This window comes from Heteronotia binoei, chromosome 19 (assembly GCF_032191835.1).
Source record: "Heteronotia binoei isolate CCM8104 ecotype False Entrance Well chromosome 19, APGP_CSIRO_Hbin_v1, whole genome shotgun sequence".
Taxonomy (NCBI): Eukaryota; Metazoa; Chordata; class Lepidosauria; order Squamata; family Gekkonidae; genus Heteronotia; species Heteronotia binoei.
In genome coordinates, this window is record NC_083241.1 from 32,239,859 (window position 1) to 32,255,507 (window position 15,649).

At 48.7% G+C, this 15,649-nt stretch overlaps 1 protein-coding gene across 1 annotated transcript in view; it reads left to right on the plus strand.

Annotated features, from left to right (window-relative positions):
- Window positions 1-206: 206 nt before the first annotated feature.
- CD276 (CD276 molecule) overlaps window positions 207-15,649 on the plus strand; it is a 36,823-nt gene continuing 21,380 nt past the window's right edge. Inside the window, exons 1-3 of the mRNA XM_060260279.1 lie at window positions 207-351; window positions 13,716-14,066; window positions 15,347-15,643. Of these exons, the coding sequence (XP_060116262.1) occupies window positions 303-351; window positions 13,716-14,066; window positions 15,347-15,643 (697 nt within the window). The 5' untranslated portion in view covers window positions 207-302. The remainder of the gene's footprint in view (window positions 352-13,715; window positions 14,067-15,346; window positions 15,644-15,649) is intronic.

The window sequence follows — 15,649 nt, forward strand, 5'->3', positions numbered from 1 at the left end:
CTCCTGCTCACACATTTTTGTCTTAGCTCAGGAAATCTGTGCACATCTCTTTCCTCAGACCTAGAGGAAAACATGAAGCATCTGGGCATTGTGAGCTTTTGTACATAAGCTGCTTCATGTCAGCTGCCTCGGTTCCTCATGGAGGTGAAAAGGGAGGCATAAATATCAAAATAAACAGCAGTTCCTGCTTTTTGTTTTAGCCCGAGGGAAGACTGGTGTCTCTGAAGCCACAGCAGGTTTTGCCAAGCCAGTTTCGACGGCGTTTCTTCCGTGTCTCGGGGAACTTCTTTTGCGAGAAAAAGATGCGCTTCTGGGTAGTAACCTGGATGCTTCTGGTATCATCGCTGGCTGGTAAGTAGGTGACGTGGTTTTGAGGGTTTGACCCTGCGTGGGCAGCTGGGTGGTCGTGCTTTGGCCGGCACTATGAACTAAGTCCGAAGGGTGCAGATCTCCTCTCTAAGTGGGGAGATGTCCTTTGTCGATGGCTGTTCCAGTTTGTGCAGGGTGCGGCACGAAATATGTCTGTCCTCCGGCCCTTCTGCTAGGCAGTGGGCACCTGGGTGAAAAGTCCTGCCTAGGCTCTGATCTTAATATGCCCTCCCTCCTCTTCTAGTCGGGAAGGCTGAGGATCTCTTGTGACCAGAACTGTAGCAGCTCAATATAGTAAGCTGTTTGTATGCAGTCAGACCTTCCTTTGGTATGAAGTCAGACCTTCTTTTTGTATGCAGTCAGACTTTCCTTTTGAATACAGTAAGTTCCTTCCTCCCTCCCCCCTCTGAATTACTGGCCTTGAGTTGTATTGATCTATCCCAGCTAAGGATAAAAGGAAGGGAACAACAAACCAACCATAGAGGACAAGCTATATCAAGGGTGGCCAAACTGTGGCTCAGGAACCACATGTGGCTCTTTCACAGATATTGTGAACCCCCACCACCCCACTGGCTGACTTGGAAAAGGCATTCGTCTTTTTAAATCACTTCTCCAAGCCAGCCAGTGGCTTGGAGAATGCATTTAAAATTAAAATTTCCACCTGTCTCCCCCATCTATTTGCCTTTCTGCCTTCCTCATCTGACATTCATGTCTTGCGGCTCTCAAACATCTGATGTTTATTCTTATGTGGCTCTTACATTAAGCAAGTTTGGCCACCTCTGAGCTATACTGTGTTAGAGAGGATATCTTGTCACAAGCTGCCCCAACTCTTGTGGCCTGAACAAGGAATTTAGCTTTTAAAAAAGGTGTATTTGTTTGCCTAGGATCCATTACAATTTTTGTAACTGAAATGTCCGGGGGAAACTCATTTTGCTGAGGCATAAGTGGTGTGATCCATACAGAGTCAGACCTTTGTTCATTTAGACTCTGTCCTGTTGATGGTGATTTCCAGTGGCTCTCCAGGATCTCAGGCAGATAATTCCCCCCCCCCCCCCCAATACTTGCTATCTGGGATCTGTTAACCTGGAGATGCCGGGGATTGAACCCTGGACCTTCTGCATGCCACTGAGCCAAGTCCTTTTCCTTCACCCACCCCAGGTGCTCTTTGACTGATTCTCCAGTAATGAGTTTCCTGCCTGCCATTCTGCCATCTGTGCATTATGTTACGTGAGCACATGCAGCTGACCTCTTGAGTCAGAGACCAGTGATCTATCAAGGCCAGGACCGTCTACTCTGATTGGCAGCAGCTCTTGGGCAATGGTCTTTTCCATTGCCTCCTACCAGATGCTTTTCACTGGAGTTGGCTGGAATTGAACCTGGGAACTTCTGCACACAAAGCAGATGCTCTTTGGCTCAGTCACAGTCCCCTCTCTCTGAGAATCCCCTCCCAAATCTGTGCAGTTCTGGGGCTCACAGTATATAGGGGGAAACCAGGAAAGGGCAGAGCTGGGAGACAGTCTCATTTGCCCAGTAATGTCCATGGGAAAGAACCAAGTCACCCTTTCCCAATTTTTTTTTTTTATGTTAAATGCCAGTAAGGGAGAAATTTCTTTGGAGAAGTCTCTGAATTTATAAAAATCAGGCTAAGGGTGACATCTAGTGGCCAAATAGGGACACATCCGGCTCTTGTTTTTTATAACACAACGTAAATGCATTGTGTTTCAATTTTTTTTTAAAACCTGTTGGAGTAAGCAATCAGGTAGAGTAGGGAAAGGATCTTTCCTCTTTCTCTGGCATTCAGCTTTATGTCCTGGATAGAAAAAATGCAAGTTCTTTCAGTTTCCCCCCCTCTCTGCTGGAGGAAATGAAAGGGTAAACTTGATAAGAGTGTTTTAGACTTTGTGGCCCCTACCTTACGTGAATGTAGAAGAGACATTATCTGCCTTCCTGCCCCAAACACCTAGAAAACTTGGCTGTGATTAAGAACAGAAAAGTCCTGCTGGATCGGACCTGTGGTCCACCTAGTCCAACATCCTGTCTCACACAGTCGCCAACCAGTTCCTCTGGAGGGCCAGTAGGGCATAGTGGCCAAGGCCTTTATAAGAACATAGGAGTCCTGCTGGATCAGACCAGTGAGGATCCATCTAATCCAGCATCCTGTCTCACGCAGTGGCCAACCAGTTCCCCTGGAGGGCCAACAATGGGGGCACAGAGGCCGAGGCCTTCACAAGAACATCAGAGGAGCCCTGCTGGATCAGACCAGTGAGGGTCCATCTACTCCAGCATCCTGTCTCACGCAGTGGCCAACCAGTTCCCCTGGAGGGCCAACAATGGGGGCATAGAGGCCAATGCCTGCATATGAACATAAGAGCCCTGCTGGATCAGACCAGTGAGGGTCCATCTACTCCAGCATCCTGTCTCACACAGTGGCCAACCAGTTCCTCCAGAGGACCAACAACAGGGCAGAGAGGCCGAAGCCGTCGTAAGAACATCGGAAGAGCCCTGCTGCTTACTTCTCTCCATTGTGAGAAGTGTCCATTTATCCCTGCTGTCTGCTTCCTGCCATGTGATCAGTTTTTACTCCATAAGAGGACCTGTCTTCTTATCCTACGATTGCTAAGCTTACTAAGGAATCTTTGGTGAGGTACCTCATCAAAAGCCTTTTGGCCATCTGAGCATATGATGTCTACTGGATGGCACTTATCCACATGGATTTATTTATTTCATTAAATTTTTATACCACCTTCCCCACGAGCGAGTGCAGAGTGGGGTACAATAAATTCATACAAAATACATTAAAACCAGGTCTTTTTCTTTCTTGTTTTAAAAACAGGAACGCAGTTCAGGCTGGCTTGGCATCGGGGGGGTGTAGCCTAGTATGCAAATGAGTTCCTGCTGGGCTTTTTCCTCAAAAAAGCCCCGATTAAAGCAATTTAAAATTCAAAACCATAAAACCTAACAACTAGATGGCACCATAGCACAAGTTTTCGGAACCCCCCTCCCCAATTTACATTTACATGAGGGGATGGAAGAACAGTTAATAAACCATTTGTTGTTAAAACTGTTAAAAAAAAAGTTACTAAAAACCATTGCTGTTCTTAACCGTATGCTTGGCAGAACATTTCTGACTTGAAGGCCCTGGAGAAATGTAATAGATCGCACAGAGCCCTGATGTTAAGAGGCAGAGTTCCACCAAGGTGGACAGCCAAACATTCTTTGGGCGAGGAACTTCCAGTAAGTGTCCATCTCCTGACCGCAGTGCTCTCCAGGGAGCGTGCCAGGAGAGGCGATCCCATAGGTACATTAGTACCTGGTGGTTTAGGGCCTTAAAGGTCAAAACCAGAAGCTTGAACCCGACCCAGTACTCAATGTGGACCTGGTGCAGCTGGGCAAAGCACAGGTTGTACCAGTGCTGTTATTGGTGCCCCCAGGGCATTTTTTGTTGCAGGAACTCCTTTGCATATTGGGCCCCACCCCCTTGATGTAGCCAATCCTCCCAAGAGCTCTTCTTACAGGGCCTACTGGAAGCACCAGGAGGATTGGCTGCATCAGGGGGGTGCGACCTAATATGCAAGGAGTTCCTGCTACAAAAAAAGCCCAGGGTGTCCCTATAAGGACCCGAGCCATTGCATTCTGGACAAGTTCTAACTTCTGGATCAGTTTCAAGGGCAGCTCTGCATAGAGCGAGTTACAGTAATCAAGTCTAGAGGGGACTGTTGGGTGGATTACAGTGGCTAGGTTGGGGCAAGACAGGTAGGGGGCCAGTTGGCGTTGAAAGAACACCAGCCTGGCAATGTTTGTGACCTGGGCCTCTGTTGACAAGGAGGCATCCAGGAACACACCCGGACCCTTGACTGTCTGCTCTGGCATTAAAGATGCGTGGTCAGGAGTTGGGAGTTGGCACATAAGTAGTGTTAACTTACACAAAGAACTCCAAGAGGTTAGTGAAGCAGGACTTTTTTTGTGCACAGGCTATGTTGGTTTTCGCTGGGCAGACTTTGCATTGGGATCGCTTACGGCTTCCCCCTTTTCTTGTGGTTGTTGAGGGGACCCATGGTCTCGCCAACCTGATCCCGTCTGTGTTTACTCAGCGTAGGCAGAGGAGGGCAACAGACTGAATGCCTTCTTAGGCGCGCAGAATGGCTCTTGTCTTTAGCTATTGGAGGAGTGCATCGTGGAGAGCTGTAACACCCTCTACATAGCGAAAAACAAAACCAAGGAAACGACAGCATCACTTTGCAGAAAAAGGCTTAGTCTGGGAGTTTGTAGGCCATAAATTGGAGGGTCGGGAAATCAAATATGTATAAATGTAGTCCTCTAAACTAAGCTGGCGTGTTGCGGTGGTGAAAGTGTTGATCGAACTAGGATTTGGGAGACCCGAGTTCAAATCCCCATTCTGCCATGAAAACTCACTGGGTGACCTCGGAACAGTCACATGCTCTTGCCCAGAACTGCCTCACAGGGTTGGTGTAAGGATAAAGTGGAAGAGAGAAGAATGATGCAGGCCACTTTGGGTTCCCTTTGGGGAGAAGATGGGACATAAGTAAAGTAAGTAAATAAGTTGGGTGGGTGGGGCAGTGGAGGGGCCGTGGCTCAGTGGTCTGCTTGGCATGCAGAAGGTCCCAGGTTCAATCCCCAGTGTCTCCAGCGAAAAGGATCAAGAGGTAGGTGATGTGGAAGAGCTCAGCCTGAGACCATGGAGAGCCACTGCCAATCCAAATAGACAATAGACAATACTGATCTTGAGAGCCAGCTGTGGTGTAGTTAAGTAGTAGTTAAGACTCTAATTTGGCTGACTCTAATTTGGAGAACCGGGTTTGATTCCCCACTCCCCCTCCACATGCAGCCAGCTGGGTGAGCTTGGGTCAGTCATAGTTCTCTCAGAGCCCTCTCAACCTCACCTGCCTCACAGGGTGTTGTGAACAGAGGAAGAGAAGGAGACTGTAAGACGCTTCGAGATTCCTTCAAGTAGTAAAGAACATAAGAGAAGCCAGGCCTCAGATTCAGTGGGAGCTCACAGGAGCACAGCTCCTGAATCTTTATGAGCGTTCCACCTCCTCCTTCTGAGAGTTCCACCTCCTTGTCCATTGAATAGAATGTGCAGCTGCATAACAATCCCTGGATGAGCTCCACCACCTATTTTTCTACAAAATGACCCCAGAGAGAAGCCATGTTGGATCAGGCCAATGGCCCATCCAGTTCAACACTCTGTCACACAAGAACATAAGAGAAGCCATGTTGGATCAGGCCAGTGGCCCCTCCCGTCCAACACTCTGTGTCACATAAGAACATAAGAGAAGCCATGTTGGATCAGGCCAGTGGCCCCTCCTGGTGCAACTTTCACACCCATACAAAGTACAGGGGAACACTGCGATATGATTTATCTTGATCTGCGTTGTCAGCAGCGCATCTTTATACTGAAGAATCTTTTCCAGCTCCGTCATGCCTTCAGTCTCCCAATGCCTTCTAATTTCTTGAGTGTCATGTCCCTTTTGGTTGGATGGAGCCAAGAGGAAAAGCAAATCGTGAACAATTCGAATTTCTTCATAGTCAGCCTTAAAGTTGTTTAATTCCCCAGTAGTCATAACTTTTGTCTTCTTGACAAACAGCATAGTTGACCAAAACCCTGATGGTGCATGCATGGGATTCTGGTTTTGCATTCTATGCCAGAGAACAATTCAGGCTGGGACAAATTCATGTTACAACTTAACAAAAATCCCCCGTTCTAAGTAGCATGTGTTTGGGGATCTGCTGTACAAGTCCAGGCTCTGGGAGTGAAGCCCCATTTGCTTTCTAGAGAGACCTTCAGAAACACCATTCTCACCTCACCTGGGACTTAGCCCGGTCTTTGGGCTTTCTACAATAACAACATTATGATGAATTGTTGAGATTGTGAGCTCCTTGGGGACAAAAATTCATTTGGGAAAGTAGCTATAAGCTGCTCTGAGCTTGGCAATATGAAGCAAAGAATTGCTAATCATATTTCTGATACTCCCAATGCCACATAAGTTGATGGATTTTTATGCAAAGATTTAATACTTACAACTTGATTAAAGATTGCGATTCTATAGACCAGGAGCCCACAATTTTTTTTTTTGAGCCTGTTGGCATCTTTGGATTTCTGTGATGGGGGTGGGCTCAACCACAAAATGGCTGCCCCAGGAGTCAGGGAACTAGAGGAGAAATTTACAAAATACACTGGGAAAAGGGGAGGGAGAGAATGAAACCCCCACAGCATGGAGGCAGCTGCCTCTGAAACAGGTTTATTTTAATCTGCACAGCCAGTTGGGTCTCCGGTGGGAAGTCAGAAGCTCCGCTGGGCAAGAGCCGCATCTAGTCGCACGGACTTTCTGAAATCACTTGGTGGGCGCCAGGAAAAGAATTAGCTGATGTGTTCACGCCCACGGGCATCACCTTCCTTCCTTGGAGGTTTTTAAACAGAGGCTAGGTGGCCACCTGACAGTGATGAGGATCCTGTGAATTTAGGGGGAGGTATCTATGAGAGAGCCCCGTGGCGCAGAGTGGTAAAGCTGCAATACTGCAGTCCGAACTCTCTGCTCACGACCTGAGTTTGATCCTGGCGGAAGCTGGGTTTTCAGGTAGCCGGCTCAAGGTTGACTCAGCCTTCCATCCTTCTGAGGTCGGTAAAATGAGTACCCAGCTTGCTAGGAGGAAAGTGTAGATGACTGGGGAAGGCAATGGCAAACCACCCCGTAAAAAAGTCTGCTGTGAAAACATCATGATGCGACGTCACCCCAAAGTCAGAAACGATTGGTGCTTGCATAGGGGACTACCTTTACCCTTTTACCTTATTTGTGAGTTTCTTGCATTGTGCAGGGTGTTGGACTAGATGACCCTGGAGGTCCCTTTCAACTCTATGATTCTATGACCACTGCATTTTAGGGTTTTTTGGGAACTGACCTTGATATTTCTACAGACAAGGTTTTTCTTTTTTTCCCCAACCACTTTGGGTTATCTGGTTTGTCCTGAAGTGAATTTTTTTTCTTCCCCCCTCCTTTTTGTTTGCTCTCATGCCACATGCAATCAATGGCCCGTGTGTGCGCACACACCCTCACCCTGCATACCTATGCAGTAGAATCTCCTTCCCGCAGCTCCGATTGCCGACAAGCCCCTGGCTGCTGTGTAGGCAGCGGTCCGTTGCGTTCAACTCCCCTCCCACACAGCCTGTCCCTCTGATGTGGAAAGAGTATTGTTCCTTGCGCAATGCTTCTGGGGTGAGAAAGGAACGAGACAATAGATATCCTTGACGCTTTCCATTAGCGGCAGGGCACACGCTCGGGCTCCCTGATGAATCATCGGGAAGCAATGGACTTCCAGTAGAAATTACAACTGCGGCAGCCGCTGGCGAGGAACGCTCTACAATTGCGGGGTAGCTTCATCCCCTTCTTCATTCTCTAGGCAACCGTATCCTCTTGGGATTGACCTTTCTTCATGGCTGACCCCGATACCACTGGCAGCAGAGTCCTGTGCTAGAATGAAAAACAGGGTCACAGTTTCAGGAAAACAGTCTGGGATTTCTTGGAAATGCTGGTTCTTCTTTCCCATGGCTTCTGTTTTGAGCGGTTTTGATTTTAAAGGGAAAATCTGGAGAGAGGGAGAAAAGTGTGTTTGTGTGGTGTTTTTTTTTTAAAGTTGCCACATATTTTTGCCACTGGATTTTGGAATATGGCATCCTCATACACAGGAAAGCACAAAGCAGCATCCAAAAAGATCCAGGATGGCCAAATCAATAGATAAGCAATAAGAAGCAATGAAACTCCGAAAGCAGCCAATAAAACATGAGGTTAATAGACCTATGGGTTAAAAGCACTGCTAAAAATCAAACTCAGGTAGGCTATTACAGGAGTGCCCAACCTTTTTGAGCCTGTGGGGAGCTCTGGGATTCTGACACAGGGCACAGCTGCAAAATGGCTGCCACAGGAGGCAGAGCCAACTACAAAATGGCTGCCATGGGAGACGGAACTGACTACACACAGAGAGTCCAAATGCAGGAGGCATGAGAGGGTAATTTTTAAAAAAATACACTGGTAAAGAGAAGTGTGAGAGAAAATCAAACTGATGTTGGTGGCAGCTTTGGTTGAAGCCCTGTTATTTTAATCTACACAGCCAGTTAGCACATTCTCATTGCCGAATAGAAATCCTGCTGGTCAGGTGCCCCACTTTGAACCATTCATTTTCTACAAACACTTTGTGGGCACCAGGAAAGGAATCGGTGGGTGCCAAGGTCCCCACGGGCACCACGTTGGGGATACTGTCTTGCCCGAGAAGAAGAAAAGGAGATTGGATTTATACCCTCCCTTCACTCAGTCTCTGAACGGCTTACAATCTCCTTTCCCTTCCCCTCCCCACCACAGACACCCTGGGAGGCAGGTGGGGCTGAGAGAGCTCTGAGAGAGAGAGATAACTGGGACTGGCCCAAGGTCACCCAGCTGGCTGCATGTGGAAGAGTGGGGAATCAAACCCGGTTCTCCCAGAGTCCATCACTCTTAACCACTGCACCAAACTGGCTTAACCACTACACCAAAACACAGCGATGAAAAATGAGGCCAGCATTCATTAAAATAAAAGAGAAAAGGCTTCTGAAATGCAAACTTCGAAAATAAATCAACTTTAAGGGTATTGCCCCTTGCCCCCCTGCTCAGTACTGGCACAGAGTCCAGTGTATCTTTCTTGGGTCCTGGAGAGATTCTTGAAATATGTTCCCTTCTTGTCAGCCCCGTGGATTAACATGTAAGAGAGAATGATGTAATGCAGTTTAGTTCCCCATTGGGGGTGGTGGTGGGGAAGGGCTGGGTATAAATGAAATAAATAAATCCAGTGCAAATCTTCTATAATCACTTTAATCAACATGCCACCCCCCACCCCTTTTGCCATCAAGTCACAGCTGAATTATGGGGACCCTGTAGGGTTTTCAAGGCAAGAGAGGTTTCGAGGTGGTTTGCCACTGCCTCCGTCTGCATAACAACCCTGGGCTTCTTTGGTGGTCTCCCTTCCTAATACTCTCCACGGCCGACTCTGTTTAGCTTCTGAGATCCAAAGAGACTGGGCTACCCACCAATGACTTGCTTTAAAAACTTGCACAGTAGCGAGAGAAGAAGGTAAAGTCTCTCATGCTGACAGATGGGGGCAGCAGTGCTCTTGTGTAACTCTTGTTGGTTCCTTAACAGTTTTTGCTGCGGGGTTGATCTCGCTTCTGTCTTTGTTCGAAGGGAATGTCTTTAAAGCCATGAAGCTGCTCTGTTGGGCATCCTGTGGGGCTAGCCGTGTGGTTCTGCCTTGATCTGTTAGAGAGAGGCTGATCTTTGAGGCCGGTTTGGTCAGGAGCCTTGCCTCTGAGTGTCATGGAATTTACCTTCAGCTTGCCGAAGTCCAGTCTTTTGAGTTGGGTCTGCAGTCCATCAATGCCATCAGTGTTGTCTGTTTAGACCGGCAGAGGCTCCTCAGGGTCTCAAGGAGAGGCCTTTCCCCTCTTCTGCTTCCCGATCCTGGGGATTGAACCTAGGACCTTCCGCATGCCAAAGAAAGGCTCTTTCACTGAGCTATGGCAGTGTGTGTAGTACAGCTAGGAGATTCTAAGATTGTCTGGCAGCCAGAAGTTCTAGCTCTAGGAGTATTTTTGCACCGCTAGGTGGTGAGCTAGACTTGTTTTTAAGGCCAGAGATGTTTCAGAGGTGGGCTTGCCATTGCCTGCCTCTGGGTCACGCCCCAGATATTTCTTGGAGGTTGCCCTTCCGAATACTGGTGAAGGCCGACCTTGCTTAGTTTCTGAGATCTGATGAGATTGGGCTCACCTGGGCTATCCAGGTCAGGGAACTGAGCGAAAACTGGATCCCAGGTAACAATGGAATCCATCCAACCATCCTCCATGTAGCTTTCCTCCAAGTTAAGGGGCTCTCAGTGGGAGAGATTTGTTTATTTCATTTATACCATGTCTTTCTCCTCTAATGGGGACCCAAAGCAGCTTACATTAGTCTCCTCTCCTCCATTTCATCTGCACTCACAACCCTGTGAGGTAGGTTAGGTTGAGAGCATGTGACTTGTCCAAGACCATCCAGCGAGCTTCCACAGCAGAGCAGGGATTCGAAGCTGGGCCTTCCAGATACTAGTCCAACACTCTTAACCACACCGGCTCTCCTAGTTTGAAGGAAGATTTCAAACCTGAGCCAAAAGGAAAATTGATAGGTTACAAATGTTTCAGGAGAGCCAGTTTGGTGTAGTGGTTAAGTGTGCGGACTCTTATCTGGGAGAACCGGGTTTGATTCCCCACTCCTCCACTTGCAGCTGCTGGAACGGCCTTGGGTCAGGGCAGCTTCTGGAAGAGCTCTCTCAGCCCCACCTCACAGGGTGTCTGTTGTGGGGGGAGAAGACATAGGAGATTGTAAGCTGCTCTGAGTCTCTGATTCAGAGAGAAGGGCAGGGTATAAATCTGCAGTCTTCTTTTTTTAAATAAGAGAAGATATGAATCAGCTTTGTTCAAGGGAGGGGAAGGGTAGAGACAGAATCTGTCCCCCGCTCCCTTGCTAACAGTGTGCAGTAGGAACCCCGAACCCTCTTGGAGAGCCAGTTTGGTGTAGTGGTTAAGTGAGCGGACTCTTATCTGGGAGAACTGGCTTTGATTCCCCACTCCTCCACTTGCACCTGATAGCATGGCCTTGGGTCAGCCATAGCTCTGGCAGGAGTTGTCCTTGAAAGGGCAGCTGCTGTGAGAGCCCTCTCAGCCCCTCCCACCTCACATGGTGTCTTGTGGGAGAGAAAGATAAAGGATATTGTGAGCTGCTCTGAGACTCTTTGGAGTGGAGGGCGGGATATAAATCCAATATCTTCATCTACCTCACAGGGTGTCTGTTGTGGGGGAGGAAGGTAAAGGAGATTGTGAGCCGCTCTGAGACTCTCGGAGTGGAGGGCGGGATATAAATCCAATATCTTCATCTACCTCACAGGGTGTCTGTTGTGGGGGAGGAAGGGAAAGGAGATTGTGAGCTGCTCTGAGACTCTTCGGAGTGGAGGGCGGGATATAAATCCAATATCTTCATCTACCTCACAGGGTGTCTGTTGTGGGGGAGGAAGGGAAAGGAGATTGTGAGCCGCTCTGAGACTCTCGGAGTGGAGGGCGGGATATAAATCCAATATCTTCATCTACCTCACAGGGTGTCTGTTGTGGGGGAGGAAGGGAAAGGAGATTGTGAGCTGCTCTGAGACTCTCGGAGTGGAGGGCGGGATATAAATCCAATATCTTCATCTACCTCACAGGGTGTCTGTTGTGGGGGAGGAAGGGAAAGGAGATTGTGAGCCGCTCTGAGACTCTCGGAGTGGAGGGCGGGATATAAATCCAATATCTTCATCTACCTCACAGGGTGTCTGTTGTGGGGGAGGAAGGGAAAGGAGATTGTGAGCCGCTCTGAGACTCTTCGGAGTGGAGGGCGGGATATAAATCCAATATCTTCATCTACCTCACAGGGTGTCTGTTGTGGGGGAGGAAGGGAAAGGAGATTGTGAGCCGCTCTGAGACTCTTCGGAGTGGAGGGCGGGATATAAATCCAATATCATCATCATCATCATCTCTTGAGCTTGCAGGCGCATTTGGAATTCTGACACCACTTGGTGGGCACAGCCATAAAATGGCTGCCGCAAGAGGCGGAGCTAGCCACAAGACAATTGCCCCAATTTGGCTTCAGTCACACAATGCAGATCCTCATGCAATGGTGGCAGCTGCTGCTAAAGGAACATTTAAGAAAAAAAAATCTGCAGATAATCAAATCTCTAGTTGTTGATCAGAAGCCATGCTGAGCAAAAGCCCTACCTCCCCCCCCCATCCTAAAAACACTTGGCGGTTGCCAGGGAAGGCGTTGGCAGGAGCTGTGGTGCCCAGAGGCATCACATTGGGGACCCCACCCAGTGTACAGAAGGAGGAAGAAAAGGAATAGGGTTCATTCAGATACCCCTAGTGATAGCCAACCCTTTATTGAGCCTGCAGCTTAACTGCCTTTTCCCATATGAGCCTCAGAGAGCACTTCGATCAAGTGCACAAAATCTCCGAATGACCCCCAGGTGAGCCAGTTTGGTATAGTGGTTAAGTGTGCAGACTCTTATCTGGGAGAACCAGGTTTGATTCCCCACTCCTCCACTTGCAGCTGCTGGGTGACCTTGGGTCAGCCATAGCTCTGGCAGAGGTTTTCCTTGAAAGGGCAGCTGCTGTGGGAGCCCTCTCCAGCCCCACCCACCTCACAGGGTGTCTGTTGTGGGGGAGGAAGGGAAAGGAGATTGTGAGCCGCTCTGAGACTCTTCGGAGTGGAGGGCGGGATATAAATCCAATATCTTCATCTACCTCACAGGGTGTGTTGTGGGGGAGGAAGGTAAAGGAGATTGTGAGCCGCTCTGAGACTCTTCGGAGTGGAGGGCGGGATATAAATCCAATATCTTCATCTACCTCAAAGGGTGTGTTGTGGGGGAGGAAGGTAAAGGAGATTGTGAGCCGCTCTGAGACTCTTCGGAGTGGAGGGCGGGATATAAATCCAATATCTTCATCTACCTCACAGGGTGTCTGTTGTGGGGGAGGAAGGTAAAGGAGATTGTGAGCCGCTCTGAGACTCTTCAGAGTGGAGGGCAGGATATAAATCAATTATCTTCATCTACCTCACAGGGTGTCTGTTGTGGGGGGGGGGGAGGAAGGGAAAGGAGATTGTGAGCCGCTCTGAGACTCTTCGGAGTGGAGGGCGGGGTATAAATCCAATATAATCTTCTTCTTCAAAAGAACCACGACTGGCCACTACCAGATTAAGAGGCAGCCCCTGCTATGTGGAATGCCCTCCCCGAAAACATCAGGGCCCTGCGGGACTTGCCACAACTCCACAGGGCTTGTAAGACAGAATTGTTTAAACTGGCATTTAACAAATAACGGGGAGGCGACCACTATCCCACCATCCCACAGCACTGACACCTGAACCATCCCAGTACAAATCCAGAGCTCCAAATAACATCCTATAATATTATTATATGTGGCGTCCAATAAGAATAAAAACCCGCCATCTGGATCCTGGCGAGTGAACTTGGAACCGTATTACGTATTTTAAACTGTATGAATTGTTAAAATGTTTGAATGATTTTATTGTACTTTGATTTTAATACTCCGTTATTTTAACTGTTGTTAGCCGCCCTGAGACTGTCAGGGGAGGGCGGGATATAAATGCAATCAAATAAATAAATAAATACTCTGGACAGGTGTCTGCTGCACAAAAGGGAAGTACTTTGTGTTATGCCGTTGGTGGTTGTGACAGACTTACCATGGAGGACCTCTTTGCACTGTGCTTTACTTCTGTCCTCCTCAGGTGCCATGGAAATCCAAGTCCCCGATGACCCAGTGATCGCCCTTTTTGGCCGTGACGCCACCTTGCGCTGTTCTTTCTCCCCCGATGCCAACTTCAGTCTGGCTGACCTCAGCCTCATCTGGCAGCTGACAGACACCAAGCGGCTGGTGCACAAATTTGCAGAGGGGCGGGACCAGTTGGCCAACCAAGGGAGGAGCTACGCCAACCGCACCACTCTCTTCTACGACCAGCTGCCCCGGGGCAACGTCTCCCTCCTCCTGCACCGTGTGCAGATTGCTGACGAGGGGAGTTTCACCTGCTTTGTCAGAGTCCGTGACTACAGCAGTGCTGCGGTGGCGCTTCAGGTTGCAGGTGAGGGTGGGTGGGAGGAAGGTGGGAGGGTTTTGTGAGGCAAGGCTGTGCCCCGCAGGGAATCCAGTCCTTCGTTCTGGCCTCTAGCACAACTTACTGATTGTACAGTGAGCCATGCATTAGTTACATTTAGACTGGACTACTGCAATTTGCTCTGATTGGGGCTACCCTTGAAGACTGTTTGGAAGCTGCAGGTAGTGCAGAATGCTGCAATTAGACTGCTGGTCTGGGCCAACTATTGGGAAAAATTACACTGGCTAAAGATCTACTCCTGAGCCCAACTCAAGGTATTGGTTTTGACATTAAAACCCTGTATAACTTCTGACTGGGGGTATCTGAAGGGCCTTCTTCCCCTATACGTTCCTGCCCAGGGATTAAGATCATAGGGAGAGGCCTTCCTGATTGCCCCATTCAGAGCTATTTTTGAGCAGGAACGCACAGGAACACAATTCCAGCTGGCTTGGCATCAGGGGGCATGGCCTAATAAGCAAATTTCTACAAGAAAAGCCCTGCCCCTATCAATTAAATATATTTATTTGGTGGGTAGCTGAGAGAGGGCCTTTTCAGTGGCAGCCCCACAGTTGTGGAACAACCTTCCCAGGGAGGTGCACCTGGCCCCCCTCCTTTTTGATTTCTAGGAGGCAGCGGAAGGTAGTTTTATTTAGGACTGAGTTTGCTTAAAGCAGTCCTGCATCGTGACTTCAGAGTGTGGCGTTTCTATTTATTTAGCACATGCCACATACATACCATTCCCCAAAAAAGAGGTGGGGGAAAGGAAAAGTCAAAGTATTCTGGGATGTGGTGTAAATTTTAACAATAAAATTCATAAAAAGAAAAACTTCTACAGCCGAGGACAATATCAACAAAGAATCAAGGTAGGCAGGGTCAACATTACATCTCAAATTTGGTCTGGAAGTTCCCCCTACAGAATGTTTTGGAATCTACCTCCTACCACAGGGGAAGGACATCTACTCCCTCTTTCCCTGGAGTACCTGGGATCTGCCAACAAAAAAGGGGGGAAATTGCAGGTTCACATACAAACTAAGGGGAGGAGAGTTTCTGTTTTTTACGTAACTAGTCTTAAGTGTTTTATTAATACTGTTAGCTGCCTTAAAGATGAATGAGCCAGTGAATGTTGCCCTCCCCCAAATAATAGCACCCCGATCTCCCCCACCTGACTCCTCCCAGCTTTACCTATCTGCTATTTCTCCTGATCTACTGGCCCCTGGCTGCATCCACGTTATCCACGAACCCTCCTCCCTGTTCTTCTTCCCCTCCAGCTCTCTACTCTAAGCCCAACTTGAGCCTGGAACCCAACAGAAACTTGAAGCCGGGAGACCTGGTCACTGTGACGTGCCACGCCTTCTCTGGGTATCCGGAGGCGACGGTGCTCTGGCAGGACGGCCGGGGCAACAACCTCACGGAGAACGTCACCACCTCGCAGGTGGCCAACGATGAGGGCCTCTTCGACGTGCAGAGCATCCTCCGGGTGGTGCTGGAGCCGCACAGCACTTACAGCTGCCTGGTGAAGAACCCCCTCTTGGAACAGGAGACCCACACTTCCGTCACCATCACAGGTTCGT